The sequence below is a fragment of the Mixophyes fleayi genome, chromosome 11, assembly GCF_038048845.1.
Source record: "Mixophyes fleayi isolate aMixFle1 chromosome 11, aMixFle1.hap1, whole genome shotgun sequence".
Lineage (NCBI taxonomy): Eukaryota > Metazoa > Chordata > Amphibia > Anura > Limnodynastidae > Mixophyes > Mixophyes fleayi.
Window position 1 is genome coordinate 870,001 of NC_134412.1, and position 21,094 is coordinate 891,094.

At 43.8% G+C, this 21,094-nt stretch overlaps 2 protein-coding genes across 5 annotated transcripts in view; both read left to right on the forward strand.

The window, feature by feature from the left end:
• Positions 1 to 1,893, forward strand: part of C1QC (complement C1q C chain) — a 5,675-nt gene extending 3,782 nt beyond the window's left edge. For all 4 annotated transcript variants that reach the window (XM_075191694.1, XM_075191693.1, XM_075191692.1 and 1 more), the window contains one exon: positions 611 to 1,893. In XM_075191694.1, coding sequence (XP_075047795.1) covers positions 611 to 1,167 — 557 coding nt within the window. In that variant the 3' untranslated portion in view covers positions 1,168 to 1,893. The remainder of the gene's footprint in view (positions 1 to 610) is intronic.
• Positions 1,894 to 15,058: 13,165 nt separating this feature from the next.
• C1QB (complement C1q B chain) lies at positions 15,059 to 20,737 on the forward strand. The gene is made up of 3 exons (XM_075191399.1): positions 15,059 to 15,174; positions 17,543 to 17,729; positions 17,816 to 20,737. Exons 2-3 carry the CDS (start codon positions 17,567 to 17,569, stop codon positions 18,388 to 18,390), a joined length of 738 nt encoding a protein of 245 aa, XP_075047500.1. The 5' UTR covers positions 15,059 to 15,174; positions 17,543 to 17,566; the 3' UTR covers positions 18,391 to 20,737.
• The last annotated feature ends 357 nt before the right edge of the window (positions 20,738 to 21,094 follow it).

Here is a 21,094-nt window from a genome sequence, read left to right on the forward strand (position 1 = left end):
CACAAATCAACGTTTCCCTGAGATTATTATTTGTGAAGCTCTGCGGGGGCTGTTATCGTTGTATGAAGACACAGGATCGTTCCCTGAGAGAAGCACAGAACACAGATCACTCCTAGATGAAGATTTAAACATGGTATCACAAGGAGACCCTCAGGGGTCCAGATGTCAGACCTCTGTAATGAGGGGCCCGAGATCAGTCAGTGGGTTACACAGAGGCCCCAATCTCCAGCGTAGAGACTTTATCACCCATTACATTCTCACCCGATCTCACTTCTTCATCCAATGCTTCCATTACACATAAATATGAATATGAGGTAGACAGAGATGACTATTGGATAGGTATAAATCCAGCATATATATATATATATATATATATATATATATACACCCATATACATAGCTAGCAGGACTGGTAGTACGTAGTATAGGTCTCCATACTGCCATGCGCCAGCCCTATGTCCCTACGTGGTACTAGACTATAGCCTCTCTCTCTGTGCCCAGGTTATCGTGTGTCCTTGCAGGTATCTGGGAATCTCCATCACCAGACCTGGGAATCTCAGCTGTGTGCACAGATGTGAATTGTACTAATGCAATCTTACCATTTACACAGGTGCCCCAGCAGGCTCCACTGTGGGTGCTTTGAAAGGTGAAAAAGGAAACAGAGGTCCAACAGGCCCTATGGGAAAAAATGGTCCTAAAGGTCCTCCTGGACCTCCAGGGGAAAAGGGAGAGTTTGGCCTTCAAGGAGACAACGGGGTTCCTGGCAATCATAAGCGTCAGTACCAATCAGCGTTCACAATGATGAGGAAAACATCACAATATCCGGACAAAGACAAGCCCATCATATTCCATACACCAATTACCAATGACCACGGGGACTATAACATCTCCACTGGAAGATTCGTGTGTCGTGTGGCCGGACTCTATTACTTTGTATATCATGCCTCCCACAGGTCCAACCTCTGTGTCACACTGAAAGTAGACAATGAACAGAAGGCCAGTTTCTGCGACCACATGTTCAACGAACAGCAAGTCACATCGGGCGGGGTCCTCGTCCAGCTGATAAAAGGCCAAGAGGTGTGGCTGTCCGTCAATGACTATAATGGGATGATTGGGATTGAGAATGGAGACAGTGTCTTCTCTGGGTTTCTTGTATTTCCAAATTAAAACCAATCACCTTAGGCCAGAGCTGTCTCCACCTGCCCTTCAGCTGGGTCATCTTTTCCCCTACTTAATGGGTCGGGCTATGGTCCAACTAAATTATAAATTGATCAGGTGATAAGCAGAATGGGTGTGTCTAGATATGGAGTGGGTGGGGCTAGACAGGTGCCTATAGGCTTGAGACATAATGTTTCATAATAAAAGGATCAAGCCACAGGTTATTTTCACCTGGATAACTAATCTGATCCCCTAAACCCCAAAGTATGTAGGGTTCATTCTACAGAATCCAATGGAACTCAATAACATCTGTGCAGACTATGTACAGCACCATGTTATGTGTGGTGTATGTATCCATCCTCCATGTTATATGTTTATAAGGGGTATCCATGTTGTAGATGTATGATTATATATAGCATTCAGATTTACAGGTGCATTTAATTCCATGTAAATCTACCAATTTTCTCTATGACCACCTGGCAATAGCCCCTCTGACTGCTATAATTATTTACATAGCTATTTGTATATTCCTGCAAGATGAGGATTGTAAGCTCCTCAGTACACAACCTCTCCGTATTTTTATTTCCTGCTCTATATTGTTACAGACTTGTGTTCATGTCATATTGTATAATATAATTGTGCTTTATAAAAAATATGTTAATTTTGTTTTATATTTCACAAACTGATTGTAGAAATTCTATGTATTGATTCTGAATAAAATTTGAACTTACGCAACTCTGCATTTGTATGTGCGATGGCGCTTTACCTGGCCCGCAGGGAGATATATGGAGAGAGGAGAGAGACATGTGCAGTACAGGAGGAGATATAGGGAGAGAGGAGAGGGACAGGTGCAGCACAGGAGAAGATATAAGGAGAGAGGAGAGAGACAGGTGCAGCACAGGTAAGGAGATATAGGGAGAGAGGAGAGAGACAGGTGCCGCACAGGAGAAGATATAAGGAGAGAGGAGAGAGACAGGTGCAGCACAGGTAAGGAGATATAAGGAGAGAGGAGAGAGACAGGTGCAGCACAGGTAAGGAGATATATGGAGAGAGGAGAGAGACAGGTGCAGCACAGGTAAGGAGATATAAGGAGAGAGGAGAGAGACAGGTGCAGTACAGGAGGAGATATAGGGAGAGAGGAGAGAGACAGGTGCAGCACAGGTAAGGAGATATATGGAGAGAGGAGAGAGACAGGTGCAGTACAGGAGGAGATATAGGGAGAGAGAAGAGAGACAGGTGCAGCACAGGTAAGGAGATATAAGGAGAGAGGAGAGAGACAGGTGCAGCACAGGTAAGGAGATATATGGAGAGAGGAGAGAGACAGGTGTAGCACAGGTAAGGAGATATATGGAGAGAGGAGAGAGACAGGTGCAGCACAGGTAAGGAGATATAGGGAGAGAGAAGAGAGACAGGTGTAGCACAGGTAAGGAGATATAGGGAGAGGAGAGAGACAGGTGTAGCACAGGAGGAGATATAGGGAGAGAGGAGAGAGACAGGTGTAGCACAGGTAAGGAGATATATGGAGAGAGGAGAGAGACAGGTGCAGCACAGGTAAGGAGATATAGGGAGAGAGAAGAGAGACAGGTGTAGCACAGGTAAGGAGATATAGGGAGAGGAGAGAGACAGGTGTAGCACAAGAGGAGATATATGGAGAGAGGTGAGAGACAGGTGCAGCACAGGTAAGGAGATATAAGGAGAGAGACAGGTGCAGCACAGGAGGAGATATAAGGAGAGAGGAGAGAGACAGGTGCAGCACAGGAGGAGATATAGGGAGAGAGAAGAGAGACAGGTGCAGCACAGGTAAGGAGATATATGGAGAGAGGTGAGAGACAGGTGCAGCACAGGTAAGGAGATATAGGGAGAGAGACAGGTGCAGCACAGGAGGAGATATAAGGAGAGAGGAGAGAGACAGGTGCAGCACAGGTAAGGAGATATAGGGAGAGAGAAGAGAGACAGGTGCAGCACAGGTAAGGAGATATATGGAGAGAGGAGAGAGACAGGTGTAGCACAGGTAAGGAGATATAGGGAGAGAGGAGAGAGACAGGTGTAGCACAGGTAAGGAGATATATGGAGAGAGGAGAGAGACATGTGTAGCACAGGTAAGGAGATATATGGAGAGAGAAGAGAGATAGGTGTAGCACAGGTAAGGAGATATAAGGAGAGAGAAGAGAGACAGGTGCAGCACAGGTAAGGAGATATATGGAGAGAGAAGAGAGACAGGTGCAGCACAGGAGGAGATATATGGAGAGAGAAGAGAGACAGGTGTAGCACAGGTAAGGAGATATATGGAGAGAGGAGAGAGACAGGTGTAGCACAGGTAAGGAGATATAAGGAGAGAGAAGAGAGACAGGTGCAGCACAGGTAAGGAGATATATGGAGAGAGAAGAGAGACAGGTGCAGCACAGGAGGAGATATATGGAGAGAGAAGAGAGACAGGTGTAGCACAGGTAAGGAGATATAAGGAGAGAGAAGAGAGACAGGTGCAGCACAGGTAAGGAGATATAAGGAGAGAGAAGAGAGACAGGTGTAGCACAGGTAAGGAGATATAAGGAGATAGGAGAGAGACAGGTGTAGCACAGGTAAGGAGATATAAGGAGAGAGTAGAGAGACAGGTGCAGCACAGGTAAGGAGATATATGGAGAGAGAAGAGAGACAGGTGTAGCACAGGTAAGGAGATATATGGAGAGAGAAGAGAGACAGGTGTAGCACAGGTAAGGAGATATAAGGAGAGAGAAGAGAGACAGGTGCAGCACAGGTAAGGAGATATATGGAGAGAGAAGAGAGACAGGTGTAGCACAGGTAAGGAGATATATGGAGAGAGAAGAGAGACAGGTGTAGCACAGGTAAGGAGATATAAGGAGAGAGGAGAGAGACAGGTGTAGCACAGGTAAGGAGATATAAGGAGAGAGTAGAGAGACAGGTGCAGCACAGGTAAGGAGATATAAGGAGAGAGAAGAGAGACAGGTGCAGCACAGGTAAGGAGATATAGGGAGAGAGTAGAGAGACAGGTGTAGCACAGGTAAGGAGATATATGGAGAGAGAAGAGAGACAGGTGCAGCACAGGAGGAGATATATGGAGAGAGGAGAGAGACAGGTGTAGCACAGGTAAGGAGATATATGGAGAGAGGAGAGAGACAGGTGTAGCACAGGTAAGAAGATATATGGAGAGAGGAGAGAGACAGGTGTAGCACAGGAGGAGATATAGGGAGAGAGTAGAGAGACAGGTGTAGCACAGGTAAGGAGATATAAGGAGAGAGAAGAGAGACAGGTGTAGCACAGGTAAGGAGATATATGGAGAGAGGAGAGAGACAGGTGTAGCACAGGAGGAGATATAGGGAGAGAGTAGAGAGACAGGTGCAGCACAGGAGGAGATATAAGGAGAGAGAAGAGAGACAGGTACAGCACAGGTAATGAGATATATGGAGAGAGGAGAGAGACAGGTGCAGCACAGGTAAGGAGATATATGGAGAGAGGAGAGAGACAGGTGCAGCACAGGTAAGGAGATATATGGAGAGAGGTGAGAGACAGGTACAGCACAGGTAAGGAGATATATGGAGAGAGAAGAGAGACAGGTGCAGCACAGGTAAGGAGATATATGGAGAGAGGAGAGAGACAGGTGTAGCACAGGTAAGGAGATATAAGGAGAGAGAAGAGAGACAGGTGTAGCACAGGTAAGGAGATATAAGGAGAGAGTAGAGAGACAGGTGCAGCACAGGTAAGGAGATATAAGGAGAGAGTAGAGAGACAGGTGTAGCACAGGTAAGGAGATATAAGATGAGAGAAGAGAGACAGGTGTAGCACAGGTAAGGAGATATATGGAGAGAGAAGAGAGACAGGTGTAGCACAGGTAAGGAGATATAGGCAGAGAGTAGAGAGACAGGTGCAGCACAGGTAAGGAGATATAAGGAGAGAGTAGAGAGACAGGTGTAGCACAGGTAAGGAGATATAAGATGAGAGAAGAGAGACAGGTGTAGCACAGGTAAGGAGATATATGGAGAGAGAAGAGAGACAGGTGCAGCACAGGTAAGGAGATATAGGGAGAGAGGAGAGAGACAGGTGTAGCACAGGTAAGGAGATATAGGGAGAGGAGAGAGACAGGTGCAGCACAGGTAAGGAGATATAAGTAGAGAGGAGAGAGACAGGTGTAGCACAGGTAAGGAGATATAAGGGGAGAGGAGAGAGACAGGTGCAGCACAGGTAAGGAGATATAAGGAGAGAGTAGAGAGACAGGTGTAGCACAGGTAAGGAGATATAAGATGAGAGAAGAGAGACAGGTGTAGCACAGGTAAGGAGATATATGGAGAGAGAAGAGAGACAGGTGTAGCACAGGTAAGGAGATATAAGGAGAGAGTAGAGAGACAGGTGTAGCACAGGTAAGGAGATATAGGGAGAGAGAAGAGAGACAGGTGTAGCACAGGAGGAGATATATGGAGAGAGTAGAGAGACAGGTGCAGCACAGGTAAGGAGATATAGGCAGAGAGTAGAGAGACAGGTGCAGCACAGGTAAGGAGATATAAGGAGAGAGAAGAGAGACAGGTGCAGCACAGGTAAGGAGATATATGGAGAGAGGTGAGAGACAGGTGCAGCACAGGTAAGGAGATATATGGAGAGAGTAGAGAGACAGGTGCAGCACAGGTAAGGAGATATAAGGAGAGAGAAGAGAGACAGGTGTAGCACAGGTAAGGAGATATATGGAGAGAGTAGAGAGACAGGTGTAGCACAGGTAAGGAGATATAAGGGGAGAGGAGAGAGACAGGTGTAGCACAGGTAAGGAGATATAAGGAGAGAGGTGAGAGACAGGTGTAGCACAGGTAAGATGATATATGGAGAGAGTAGAGAGACAGGTACAGCACAGGTAAGGAGATATATGGAGAGAGGAGAGAGACAGGTGTAGCACAGGAGGAGATATATGGAGAGAGGAGAGAGACAGGTGCAGCACAGGTAAGGAGATATAAGGAGAGAGACGAGAGACAGGTGTAGCACAGGTAAGGAGATATAGGCAGAGAAGATAGAGACAGGTGTAGCACAGGTAAGGAGATATAAGGAGAGAGGTGAGAGACAGGTGCAGCACAGGTAAGGAGATATAAGGAGAGAGAAGAGAGACAGGTGTAGCACAGGTAAGGAGATATATGGAGAGAGTAGAGAGACAGGTACAGCACAGGTAAGGAGATATAAGGAGAGAGAAGAAAGACAGGTGTAGCACAGGTAAGGAGATATAGGCAGAGAGGATAGAGACAGGTGTAGCACAGGTAAGGAGATATAAGGAGAGAGGTGAGAGACAGGTGCAGCACAGGTAAGGAGATATAAGGAGAGAGAAGAGAGACAGGTGTAGCACAGGTAAGGAGATATATGGAGAGAGTAGAGAGACAGGTACAGCACAGGTAAGGAGATATAAGGAAAGAGAAGAGAGACAGGTGTAGCACAGGTAAGGAGATATATGGAGAGAGAAGAGAGACAGGTGTAGCACAGGTAAGGAGATATAAGGGGAGAGAAGAGAGAGGTGCAGCACAGGTAAGGACATATATGGAGAGAGGTGAGAGACAGGTGTAGCACAGGTAAGGAGATATATGGAGAGAGAAGAGAGACAGGTGCAGCACAGGAGGAGATATAGGGAGAGAGGAGAGAGACAGGTGTAGCACAGGTAAGGAGATATAAGGGGATAGAAGAGAGAGAGGTGCAGCACAGGTAAGGAGATATAGGGAGAGAGGAGAGAGACAGGTGTAGCACAGGAAGAGATATAAGGAGAGAGAAGAGAGACAGGTGTAGCACAGGAGGAGATATAGGGAGAGAGGAGAGAGACAGGTGTAGCACAGGTAAGGAGATATATGGAGAGAGTAGAGAGACAGGTGTAGCACAGGTAAGGAGATATAAGGAGAGAGTAGAGAGACAGGTGTAGCACAGGTAAGGAGATATAAGGAGAGAGTAGAGAGACAGGTGCAGCACAGGAGGAGATATAAGGAGAGAGGAGAGAGACAGGTGCAGCACAGGAGGAGATATAGGGAGAGAGTAGAGAGACAGGTGCAGCACAGGTAAGGAGATATATGGAGAGAGGAGAGAGACAGGTGCAGTACAGGAGGAGATATATGGAGAGAGAAGAGAGACAGGTGTAGCACAGGTAAGGAGATATAAGGAGAGAGAAGAGAGAGAGGTGCAGCACAGGTAAGGAGATATATGGAGAGAGAAGAGAGACAGGTGTAGCACAGGTAAGGAGATATAAGGAGAGAGAAGAGAGAGAGGTGCAGCACAGGTAAGGAGATATATGGAGAGAGAAGAGAGACAGGTGTAGCACAGGTAAGGAGATATAAGGAGAGAGGAGAGAGACAGGTGCAGCACAGGTAAGGAGATATAAGGAGAGAGGAGAGAGACAGGTGCAGCACAGGTAAGGAGATATAAGGAGAGAGGAGAGAGACAGGTGCAGCACAGGTAAGGAGATATAAGGAGAGAGAAGAGAGAGAGGTGCAGCACAGGTAAGGAGATATAAGGAGAGAGTAGAGAGACAGGTGTAGCACAGGAGGAGATATAAGGAGAGAGAAGAGAGAGAGGTGTAGCACAGGTAAGGAGATATAAGGAGAGAGGAGAGAGACAGGTGCAGCACAGGTAAGGAGATATAAGGAGAGAGAAGAGAGAGAGGTGTAGCACAGGTAAGGAATTATATGGAGAGAGTAGAGAGACAGGTGTAGCACAGGAGGAGATATAGGGAGAGAGGAGAGAGACAGGTGTAGCACAGGTAAGGAGATATAAGGAGAGAGAAGAGAGACAGGTGTAGCACAGGTAAGGAGATATAGGGAGAGAGGAGAGAGACAGGTGCAGCACAGGTAAGGAGATATAAGGAGAGAGAAGAGAGACAGGTACAGCACAGGTAAGGAGATATATGGAGAGAGAAGAGAGACAGGTGCAGCACAGGTAAGGAGATATATAGAGAGAGGAGAGAGACAGGTGTAGCACAGGTAAGGAGATATATGGAGAGAGGAGAGAGACAGGTGTAGCACAGGTAAGGAGATATAAGGAGAGAGGAGAGAGACAGGTGTAGCACAGGTAAGGAGATATATGGAGAGAGGAGAGAGACAGGTGCAGCACAGGTAAGGAGATATAGGGAGAGAGAAGAGAGACAGGTGTAGCACAGGTAAGGAGATATAAGGAGAGAGGAGAGAGACAGGTGTAGCACAGGTAAGGAGATATAAGGAGAGAGTAGAGAGACAGGTGTAGCACAGGTAAGGAGATATAAGGAGAGAGGAGAGAGACAGGTGCAGCACAGGTAAGGAGATATAAGGAGAGAGGAGAGAGACAGGTGTAGCACAGGTAAGGAGATATAAGGAGAGAGAAGAGAGACAGGTGCAGCACAGGTAAGGAGATATAAGGAGAGAGGAGAGAGACAGGTGCAGCACAGGTAAGGAGATATATGGAGAGAAGAGAGAGACAGGTGTAGCACAGGTAAGGAGATATAGGGAGAGAGGAGAGAGACAGGTGTAGCACAGGTAAGGAGATATAAGGAGAGAGGAGAGAGACAGGTGTAGCACAGGTAAGGAGATATATGGAGAGAGTAGAGAGACAGGTGTAGCACAGGTAAGGAATTATATGGAGAGAGGAGAGAGACAGGTGTAGCACAGGTAAGGAGATATAAGGAGAGAGAAGAGAGAGAGGTGTAGCACAGGTAAGGAATTATATGGAGAGAGTAGAGAGACAGGTGCAGCACAAGAGGAGACTTGACAGGCAGAAATGGGAGGAGGTGACGATGGGTGATGAATTTCATCTTGCTAGAGTAATCAGCATCTTTACCCCATTGTACATAAGAATATGGAATAGTCTACAATACCTATTTAGTTTGTGTGACATCATTGGGGGTGTGGCCATGACATCTAGCGTCATACCAGCAGTTGTGAGATGAGTTGGGAGCCAGAACACCTAGGGCCAAAATCCACACCTGACCTTGCCCCATTCATAGTCACCGCTGCCCAGGAGATCCTTGTGCCTCACCCCATCCTCTTCCTCTCGCTGCTCCTGGCACAGAATAGGGGGATAAATGGAACTATTAACCCAGAACATTTCTATCTGTTCCAGCGATACCAGAGCTGGAGCCGTGGTTTAAGTATATCAAATAAATGATTAATATCAATGAAAAAGTTCCTAACGAGAAAGGTCCCAATAACAATGACGCCAGGTGACCACCTGGTGCCAGGCTCCAGCCATATCCTGACATCATGCCCCTCATCTGGTAACAGCCACCAATCAGCAGCTCTGCCCGCTGCACAGTATTAACCAGACCCCCATCTCACATTGTCACATGACCCCTCCGGACGTGTGAATACCCCTCAGAGCCGCTCTCCGCAGCTGTCATCACTTAACTGAGGAATTCTTATGAGATGTAATCACCCATCACCCGATATAATCACATCTCCCTGTCTCTTATCTACAGAGTCTATTGAATTAACCTTGAAAGATGAAACCAACATGTGAAACAATTTCTCCTCCAACAATAAAATAACATCGAGGGTCAAATTGAAACTCCAAATTCTGTTCTATTTCTAATAACAATCTGGGTTTAACAAGAGGTGACGACCGGGGAACATTGACTGTAATCTCAGCACATATATTACTAAGAAGAGCTCAGTGGATGTTGTGTACTCTGCATTCTAGTGCAACATAATATGTGACATTAAGACCACCAGGGGTATAGTGGCTGCGTCCCAGGGGGGATCCTGTCTGGACCTCGATACCCTATGACTTATCCCTTTACCAAATGCGCTACACTCGTTGGGAGGAATCTGTCAGTATAATTACCCCAAACCTACATCCAATATGCAGGAAAGTACCTGGTGCAGTCATTAACCAATTCTAAATTCATTGAAATGTCCCAAAAGAGCAATGTTCTGCAGATCTGTAGAGAGGTCAGTAATGTAATAATCTGCAGAATATATCACTATGTATCTGTCAGGGGGTAGATGGGACAGAGCAATGTTCTGCAGATCTGTAGAGAGGTCAGTAATGTAATAATCTGCAGAGTATATCACTATGTATCTGTTAGGGGGTAGATGGAACAGAGCGATGTTCTGCAGATCTCTAGAGAGGTCAGTAATGTAATAATCTGCAGAGTATATCACTATGTATCTGTTAGGGGGTAGATGGAACAGAGCGATGTTCTGCAGATCTCTAGAGAGGTCAGTAATGTAATAATCTGCAGAGTATATCACTATGTATCTGTTAGGGGGTAGATGGAACAGAGCGATGTTCTGCAGATCTCTAGAGAGGTCAGTAATGTAATAATCTGCAGAGTATATCACTATGTATCTGTCTCGGGGGATATATGGAATAGAGCAATGTTCTGCAGATGTATAGAGAGGTCAGTAATGTAATAATCTGCAGAGTATATCACTATGTATCTGTTAAGGGGTAGATGGAACAGAGCGATGTTCTGCAGATCTCTAGAGAGGTCAGTAATGTAATAATCTGCAGAGTATATCACTATGTATCTGTCAGGGGGTAGATGGGACAGAGCAATGTTCTGCAGATCTCTAGAGAGGTCAGTAATGTAATAATCTGCAGAATTCATCACTATGTATCTGTCAGGGGGTAGATGGGACAGAGCAATGTTCTGCAGATCTCTAGAGAGGTCAGTAATGTAATAATCTGCAGAGTATATCACTATGTATCTGTCAGGGGGTAGATGGGACAGAGCAATGTTCTGCAGATGTATAGAGAGGTCAGTAATGTAATAATCTGCAGAGTATATCACTATGTATCTGTCAGGGGGTAGATGGAACAGAGCGATGTTCTGCAGATCTCTAGAGAGGTCAGTAATGTAATAATCTGCAGAATATATCACTATGTATCTGTCAGGGGGTAGATGGAACAGAGCGATGTTCTGCAGATGTATAGAGAGGTCAGTAATGTAATAATCTGCAGAATATATCACTATGTATCTGTCAGGGGGTAGATGGGACAGAGCAATGTTCTGCAGATGTATAGAGAGGTCAGTAATGTAATAATCTGCAGAATATATCACTATGTATCTGTCAGGGGGTAGACGGAACAGAGCAATGTTCTGCAGATCTCTAGAGAGGTCAGTAATGTAATAATCTGCAGAATATATCACTATGTATCTGTCAGGGGGTAGATGGAACAGAGCGATGTTCTGCAGATGTATAGAGAGGTCAGTAATGTAATAATCTGCAGAATATATCACTATGTATCTGTTAGGGGGTAGATGGGACAGAGCAATGTTCTGCAGATCTCTAGAGAGGTCAGTAATGTAATAATCTGCAGAATATATCACTATGTATCTGTCAGGAGGTAGATGGGACAGAGCAATGTTCTGCAGATCTCTAGAGAGGTCAGTAATGTAATAATCTGCAGAGTATATCACTATGTATCTGTCAGGGGGTAGATGGGACAGAGCAATGTTCTGCAGATCTCTAGAGAGGTCAGTAATGTAATAATCTGCAGAATTCATCACTATGTATCTGTCAGGGGGTAGATGGGACAGAGCAATGTTCTGCAGATCTCTAGAGAGGTCAGTAATGTAATAATCTGCAGAGTATATCACTATGTATCTGTCAGGGGGTAGATGGGACAGAGCAATGTTCTGCAGATCTCTAGAGAGGTCAGTAATGTAATAATCTGCAGAGTATATCACTATGTATCTGTCAGGGGGTAGAGGGAACAGAGCAATGTTCTGCAGATCTCTAGAGAGGTCAGTAATGTAATAATCTGCAGAGTATATCACTATGTATCTGTCAGGGGGTAGATGGGACAGAGCAATGTTCTGCAGATCTCTAGAGAGGTCAGTAATGTAATAATCTGCAGAGTATATCACTATGTATCTGTCAGGGGGTAGATGGGACAGAGCAATGTTCTGCAGATGTATAGAGAGGTCAGTAATGTAATAATCTGCAGAATATATCACTATGTATCTGTCAGGGGGTAGATGGGACAGAGCGATGTTCTGCAGATCTCTAGAGAGGTCAGTAATGTAATAATCTGCAGAATATATCACTATGTATCTGTCAGGGGGTAGATGGGACAGAGCAATGTTCTGCAGATCTCTAGAGAGCTCAGTAATATAATAATCTGCAGAATATATCACTATGTATCTGTCAGGGGGTAGATGGGACAGAGCAATGTTCTGCAGATCTCTAGAGAGGTCAGTAATGTAATAATCTGCAGAATATATCACTATGTATCTGTCAGGGGGTAGATGGGACAGAGCGATGTTCTGCAGATCTCTAGAGAGGTCAGTAATGTAATAATCTGCAGAGTATATCACTATGTATCTGTCAGGGGGTAGATGGGACAGAGCAATGTTCTGCAGATCTCTAGAGAGGTCAGTAATGTAATAATCTGCAGAGTATATCACTATGTATCTGTCAGGGGGTAGATGGGACAGAGCAATGTTCTGCAGATGTATAGAGAGGTCAGTAATGTAATAATCTGCAGAATATATCACTATGTATCTGTCAGGGGGTAGATGGGACAGAGCGATGTTCTGCAGATCTCTAGAGAGGTCAGTAATGTAATAATCTGCAGAATATATCACTATGTATCTGTCAGGGGGTAGATGGGACAGAGCAATGTTCTGCAGATCTCTAGAGAGCTCAGTAATATAATAATCTGCAGAATATATCACTATGTATCTGTCAGGGGGTAGATGGGACAGAGCAATGTTCTGCAGATCTCTAGAGAGGTCAGTAATGTAATAATCTGCAGAATATATCACTATGTATCTGTCAGGGGGTAGATGGGACAGAGCGATGTTCTGCAGATCTCTAGAGAGGTCATTAAAATACTAATCTACACATTATTAATATACAAAGTGTGAAATAGAGGAGTTCTGGAGTTCTCGGTAATGAAAGTTTACAGTCAATACAATCAGTTCCCATGAGGGGTTCTATCGTCTGTACCCCACTTTCCACATAAGAACGGCCTAAGATGAGGTCATATTACCGCTGACCATTTACTAATATTTCCATTCTACATCTCCAGTAAATAATTCCAACCAGCAGTTATTAATATTATATATATTATTTATCTCTGTACGATTTATGGCTATTACAAGTCACTGTTGCATTTCATGTACATAAATCGATTTATCACCTTTATGATGATGTTAAATGATCTGACAATCAGCAGCACATGGAAGGGTAATTCCTCTATAAACACGCATGTTACTGATCCCAGAAGCTGATTATTCCTCTTGTTAATCATTTGACAGTGACAGATATAATTACACAGTATGGAAATGCCCCTCAGTTACCCCCTTATTGATGCACTTCACCAATTCACACTTTGTACATCATCAGACAATGATACCAGTATAATGTACAATAGATTATTGCAGTATTCTGTTGTGGTGACCTAGGATATTATAGAGTCTCCTATAGACTCCAGGTTACTGAGCTCTGAGTGGGGGGCGATGAGTTACCACCAGAATTAATGACATTACTGAGAGCACAGCTCACCCTGCAATATACTTACCTGTCTCCGGTCTGTGGTATCTGTCACTCAGCTCTTACTTTCATGTTACTGTACCAGACATGACGAGGGGTGAATCACCCACCCGGGGGTCTCTAACGCTGGATATGTAACTTACTCAGAGATATTCCCAGTCTTGTGTTTAACCAACATTCCGTACCAGGGGCAGAGATGTTATTACTAAGCTCATTAATGACAACAGATGTCTGTACAATTGTACAATCAACATAGAACATGATTAATATCACAATATTGTTCTTCTCCAATTAGTTTTTCCCACTTAATTATTTATCTGACAATTCCACTCTCAACCAAAGAATAGTATGAATTGGACAGGTCATAGTGGTATTTATTATCATTTATTATTATATTATTATGCAGCGCTGTACAGAGAACATTTGTCATTGTTACGAGCCGCGGCGGTGCCCAGCCGTCGCGGCTCAATGCTCAGCTGCGTCTCGGCCATCTCCATGACGACCAAGAAGTCCCTTACGGTATTCGCCCCGGTCATTGCTAAGGCACCGGACAGGGCGCAGTCCTTTCAAGTGTCGCATCCCAGCATCAGGTGCAGCCGGGCGCGTGTGCATCTGTCTGAATTTATCATTATTCACCTGGGGGCATATTACCTCCTCCTGTGCTCCCCTGCTCCCATTGGCCAAACTGTGTATATAAGGCCAGGTGGGCTGAGCCTCCCAGCCGGTTATAGCTCTCAGTACCCTGTCTGCTTGCCTGCTCCTGTTGCTTGTGAAACCTTTGGATTGATTACCGTGTATGACCTTTTGCCTGCAACCTGGACCTTGATTGTTTGCTCTTTGCCCTGACCTTTTGACTTGTTACCCAGACCTCCATTGATCGTTGCCAGCCCTGACCATTTGCCTGTACCTGACCACGTTTCCTGCTCCAGACCCTAAGACCTTTGGTTTGCCCCTTACTCCGCTTGTACCATCTCCCGCTAGGACGGCAGTACGTTCATAAACTTGTACTACATTGAGTCCTGGGGGCATCTGAGTACCTGTGAGCATATTCAGTTCTACGGGAAAGGCGTCTGCTCTGCTTAAAGACCTCTACAGCCGGTTCTACAAGCTCAGCCGTAACAGTCATTTACATAAATATATCTCTATGTTACTGTCAGGGGGTAGATGGGACAGAGCACTGTTCTGCAGTGACATGAGAGTACTCCCAGCAATGAGGATCATGACATTGCTGCATAATACAGCTCCCCACTCATCTATTGCTATTACTTGTTGTCATATATCAGGCTCCTATGTACACCACTAAGAAAACAAAACATGTTTTAATCTTTTTGTGCATAAATCTTCCAGTAAATTCACTGAATAGGAAACATAAAAAGGATGTGAAATCACGAGTGGAAAACAAGCAGAATTGCTTCACGAGCAGAAAGTGGGGACATCTGACTTAATCTCCAAAATGAGTTTAATTCTGTGCTAACTTCTGCATTTCTGGGTCCAGTATTGTGCAATCAGCATTTGTGGGGCCGATACGTATGACTTCTCTGAAACACTGATATCTGCCCTCCAGCCAGGCAGCAGGGTAAGTACCGATCTCCTACTTATCTCTGGGGTCCCAGCGCTCATCCACAATAGGGATCGGTACCTCTCTTTGTAATGGATGAAGTCTGACAGTGGAACATTAAATATATTTATTTCTAATGGTTTCCAGATTTCACAATACAGCTCAGGATTAGGAAGAGTATTGAAGGGTTTTTACTTGTTATTATTGGTGAGATGAAGGTGAAATGTTGCTGAGATGCAGGTGAGATGATGCTGAGATGATGGTGAGATGTTGGTGAGATGAAGATGAGATGATAGTGAGATTTTGGAAAGATACTGATGAAATGTTAGTGAGATGCTGGTGAAATGTTAGTGAGATGCTGGTAAAATGTTAGTGAGATGCTGGTGAGATAATGGTGAGATGAAGGTGAGATGCCAGTGAGAATTTGGTTAGATGCTGGTGAAATATTGGTGAAATGAAGGTGAGATGATGGTGAGATGTTGATGAGATGCTGGTGAGATGTTGGTGAGATGCTGGTGAGATTTTGGTAAGATGCTGTTGAGATAATGGTGAGATGAAGGTGAGATGATGGTGAGATGTTGGTGAGATGCTGGTGAGATTTTGGTAAGATGCTGGTGAGATAATGGTGAGATGAAGGTGAGATGATGGTGAGATGTTGGTGAGATGAAGATGAGATGATAGTGAGATTTTGGAAAGATACTGGTGAAATGTTAGTGAGATGCTGGTGAAATGTTAGTGAGATGCTGGTGAGATAATGGTGAGATGAAGGTGAGATGCCAGTGAGAATTTGGTAAGATGCTTGTGAAATATTGGTGAAATGAAGGTGAGATGATGGTGAGATGTTGATGAGATGCTGGTGAGATGTTGGTGAGATGCTGGTGAGATAATGGTGAGATGAAGGTGAGATGATGGTGAGATGATGGTGAGATGAAGGTGAGATGATGGTGAGATGATGGTGAGATGTTGGTGAGATGTTGGTGAGATGAAGGTGAGATGATGGTGAGATGAAGGTGAGATGATGGTGAGATGTTGGTGAGATGAAGATGAGATGCTGGTGAGATAATGGGGAGATGAAGATGAGATGCTGGTGAGATAATGGTGAAATGAAGGTGAGGTGATGGTGAGATGTTGGTGAGATGCCCCAGTATATTTCACAGTTGGATTGTGCCTCAAATCTTACATCAGAGCACCCACATAAGTCTGATTTACACCTAATAAACATGCTCTGGGCAGATGTCTCCTCTGTGGTGGAGTTTCCAGGAATTTCTGGCTCTGGAATTCTCCAGTTCATGGAACTCACCACAAGTGTTTACACAGAAACATTCTTATTCTCCTCTGAAATATTCTGACTTTGGGGTTTTGGTTTCAGCGTCCACATGTGACAGAAATGTGCAGTAATCATGTTTTTATGTAGATGTTGTGAAGTAATAGGTACTTTAGTTAAGAGTCACTAAACCTAAATAGAAGAGCTATTAATAATGTTCATAGATATATAAGTGAAAGTGTCTGAAGATATGTGAGGTATGTTGTGATACTGGGGGACATATATTTTCTGCACACAGCAGATTTCCTGTCAGTAATCCCATCGCAGTAAGACCCTTTCAGCCTCAAAGGGTTGATAACAGAGTACACTAGCTAGCACTCGGCTCTGTGGCAAATTGGAAATATTTCCAGTTCTCTCAATCTATTTGGGAATGTTGCTAATAACCTCTTTGGGGGGTATTCAATTGTTAGCGTTAACGCAAAAAAACGAGCGCTCAAAAAATATTACCGTTTATACGGTAATATTGCGCGCGAAAAGCGTTAATACGGAAGTTTACTTTTAATTTCAGCTGAAATTCCGCGAGTAATTACTGTATTAACGCTAAGATTTTTGGAGCGCTCGTTTGAGAGCGTTAACGCTAACAATTGAATACCCCCCTTTATGTAAGAGCAGATGCTGTACTGTGATTATCTTATTATTATACATATCTCTCAATATGTGTTAAATTCATCTCAATCCTAACAACTCCTATTCATGGTCCAGTGAATGTATCAGGCGCATCCTCAATAATAGTGGTACAGCCTCCACTCTGTGTAGATACAGGCGCTCTTCTTAAATTGCTAACATCGTGACTATATATATACTTTAGAGTAGTAGGACCGTCACTGGTTCTAGATTTGTAAGACAATCTAGACTAGTAAAGCTATGACTGTATTTTAAATTAATTGACTAGTCGCTGTGGGGCCAATTAATAAAAGGGTGACAAGCCCCATTGCCGGCAAAAACAGGTTTTCCTGGTGGGTTTTGCCCAATATATCAAGGTGTTACCGCCAGCCACAGCCGTGCTAGAAGAACCTAGCAGAAAGCTCTATCTATGTAACAATGTTGTGTTGCACTTTGCAGAGGTTCTCGGCCTCGGAATCTGGAATGGAGCCCCGCAGAATGCTGACCACACTGTGTATTGTCGTCTTATCTATCCCGTTAGCTGAGTTACAGAATTGTCCAGCCCGCATGCCAGGATTACCGGGTATCCCTGGAATTCCTGGGCCTGATGGGAAAGACGGAGTAGACGGAGTAAAGGGAGATGTGGGTAAGAGCAGTCCCATTGTGTGACTGGGAGAAGAGAATGGGTTGAAGTTTCCTTCTGTTTATAATAAAATGTCTCTTATGCACCAGGCCCTTCTGGAGTCTTTGAAGGCTGGAATAAAGAAGATCATAAGGGAGACCTGGGTCAGCCAGGAAACCCTGGAAAAGTAGGCCCTAAAGGGCCAATGGGCCCCCCAGGCCTTCCTGGTCCCAGAGGTCTAAAAGGCATAAAAGGTGACTCTGGAGAATACAAGACTGAAATCTCTGCTTTCTCAGTGAAGAAGGCGTCACAAGGAAATCCGCGGAGGGAACAGCCTATTCGTTTCGATCGAGTTATCATCGATGTAAACAATCACTATGACATAAGAACTGGAAAGTTCACGTGTGTCTTCCCTGGTATCTATTACTTCACTTACCATGCCTCTTCTAGGGGGCACCTGTGTGTAAACATTATGCAGGGCAGTTCTAGTGGTGAGAAAACCAAAAAGGTTGTGATGTTCTGTGACCAAGTTCTCAACATCTATCAGGTGACCACAGGTGGGGTAGTGCTGGGTCTGGAGAAAGATGACTCAGTTTGGCTGGAGACCACTGACAAGAATAGTCTTGTAGGGGCTGAATGGGCAGATAGTATTTTCTCTGGATTTTTGCTCTTCCCAGGCTCCTAAAAGTGACCATATCCCATCTCTATCCAGTTCTATCTACCCATATCCCATCTTTATCCAGTTCTATCTACCCATATCCCATTTGTATCCAGTTCTATCTACCCATATCCCATCTCTATCCAGTTCTATCTACCCATATCCCATCTCTATCCAGTTCTGTCTACCCATATCCCATTTGTATCCAGTTCTATCTACCCATATCCCATCTCTATCCAGTTCTATCTGCCCATATCCCATCTCTATCCAGTTCTATCTACCCATATCCCATCTCTATCCAGTTCTATCTACCCATATTCCATCTCTATCCAGTTCTATCTACCCATATCCCATCTCTATCCAGTTCTATCTACCTATATTCCATTTGTATCCAGTTCTATCTACCCATATCCCATTTCTATCCAGTTCTATCTACCCATATCCCATCTCTATCCAGTTCTATCTACCCATATTCCATCTCTATCCAGTTATATCTACCCATATTCCATCTCTATCCAGTTCTATCTGCCCATATCCCATCTCTATCCAGTTCTATCTACCCATATCCCATTTGTATCCAGTTCTATCTACCCATATCCCATCTCTATCCAGTTCTATCTACCCATATCCCATCTCTATCCAGTTCTATCTACCCATATCCCATTTGTATCCAGTTCTATCTACCCATATCCCATCTCTATCCAGTTCTATCTGCCCATATCCCATCTCTATCCAGTTCTATCTACCCATATCCCATCTCTATCCAGTTCTATCTACCCATATCCCATCTCTATCCAGTTCTATCTACCCATATCCCATTTTATCCAGTTCTATCTACCCATATTCCATCTCTATCCAGTTCTATCTACCCATATCCCATCTCTATCCAGGTCTATCTACCCGTCTCCCATTTGTATCCAGTTCTATCTACCCATATCCCATCTCTATCCAGTTCTATCTGCCCATATCCCATCTCTATCCAGTTCTATCTACCCATATCCCATCTCTATCCAGTTCTATCTACCCATATCCCATTTGTATCCAGTTCTATCTACCCATATTCCATCTCTATCCAGTTCTATCTACCCATATCCCATCTCTATCCAGTTCTATCTACCCATATTCCATTTTTATCCAGTTCTGTCTGCCCATATCCCATCTCTATCCAGTTCTATCTACCCATATCCCATCTCTATCCAGTTCTATCTACCCATATCCCATTTGTATCCAGTTCTATCTACCCATATCCCATCTCTATCCAGTTCTATCTGCCCATATCCCATCTCTATCCAGTTCTATCTACCCATATCCCATCTCTATCCAGTTCTATCTACCCATATCCCATTTGTATCCAGTTCTATCTACCCATATTCCATCTCTATCCAGTTCTATCTACCCATATCCCATCTCTATCCAGTTCTATCTACCCATATTCCATTTTTATCCAGTTCTGTCTGCCCATATCCCATCTCTATCCAGTTCTATATTCCCATATCCCATTTGTAGAACATGTTCTAGAATATGATACATTAAGGACCCCTTCTATCAATGGATGTTACCAATGGTGTAGATATAAGACCGAGACCTCAATCCAATTTTAAATATTGGAACCATATTTTATACAATCTATTGGTAACCTAGCAGTTTATAGGACATTTCAGAGGTTAGTGGCTTTTTAGGGTACCTTGGTGAAGTACATCCACTGTGATTTGGTTATTAATGTGTTATGATGTCTATTGTGAAAATTGTAAATATGCAAATGAATTTTAGTTTCTACATCTACCACTTGGGGGCAGCAAATACCTAGAAAACCACAAGTACCCAAAATGTTGCTCCCTGTGTTAAAGTGGAACTGTCAGCCCAATTTGTGGTGCACAGAAGTCCTGCTTGTCTGATGACTTTTTACTAATAAATCTGTAATCACCAAAGTTATCAAATATTCTCAGTACTGGTTTTTAGATAAGTTGCTTGTTTTATCATTTACAGCAAAGTTGGTAGGATGGATTATCTCAAAGGTGATTAATATGCACACACACCTATATAAGTAATGTCACCTTATTATCATGAGCTAATTAAGATGCACCTAAGAGAGAGCAGCATTTAGGTGAATAAAATAATAGTAATTAATGGGGTTGGTGCAGATTTGTGGTCAGGACACTGAAATTATGATTTATTTTGCTGACAATAACAAAAGCTTCAAAATGAACATGAAAAAGCAGAGTAGTGACTGCAAAATATGTGGGCAGGGGACTAATAGGGTACGCAAGACAATGCACTGTGTATCTGCTTTATATCTGTCCTTAAAATACCACAAAATGTCTTTAGTGTAAACCACCAATAAACATTGCTTTAAATAAAAAGTGCTATAAGCTAAGTGCTAGCTCTTCTGTCCATTCATTCTGACTGAATCTGCATCTTGAACATATTGTTCCTGGTTTATTAAGGAAAGTAAAGCAAGACAAGGAGTAGGTTTTCTCCTGTGTAAACCATGATACAATGGGAGGGGAACAAATTAGTTTATTATTGTGCACGTAAGATAAATAATGGCTGTTTTTTCATGTAGCACAAATACATGATGGTTTTATTTTACACTAACAGTTGATCTAGGACATGTTTTACCCCGACTATAAATCTGCCCCCACATTTGCCCAGGTGCAAAGTTACTCCTTTTATTGGCTTTACTTTCCTTATTGAATCATGCCCATAAACTCTTTATTAAATACATTTGTGT

What these genes read in the sequence shown, in the direction of transcription:
- C1QB (XM_075191399.1), top strand. Translation starts at nt 17,567, where the DNA reads ATGGAGCCCCGCAGAATGCTGACCACACTGTGTATTGTCGTCTTATCT. An exon ending in CGGAGTAAAGGGAGATGTGG is followed by an intron (nt 17,730 to 17,815) that starts GTAAGAGCAGTC and finishes CTTATGCACCAG; the next exon opens with GCCCTTCTGGAGTCTTTGAA.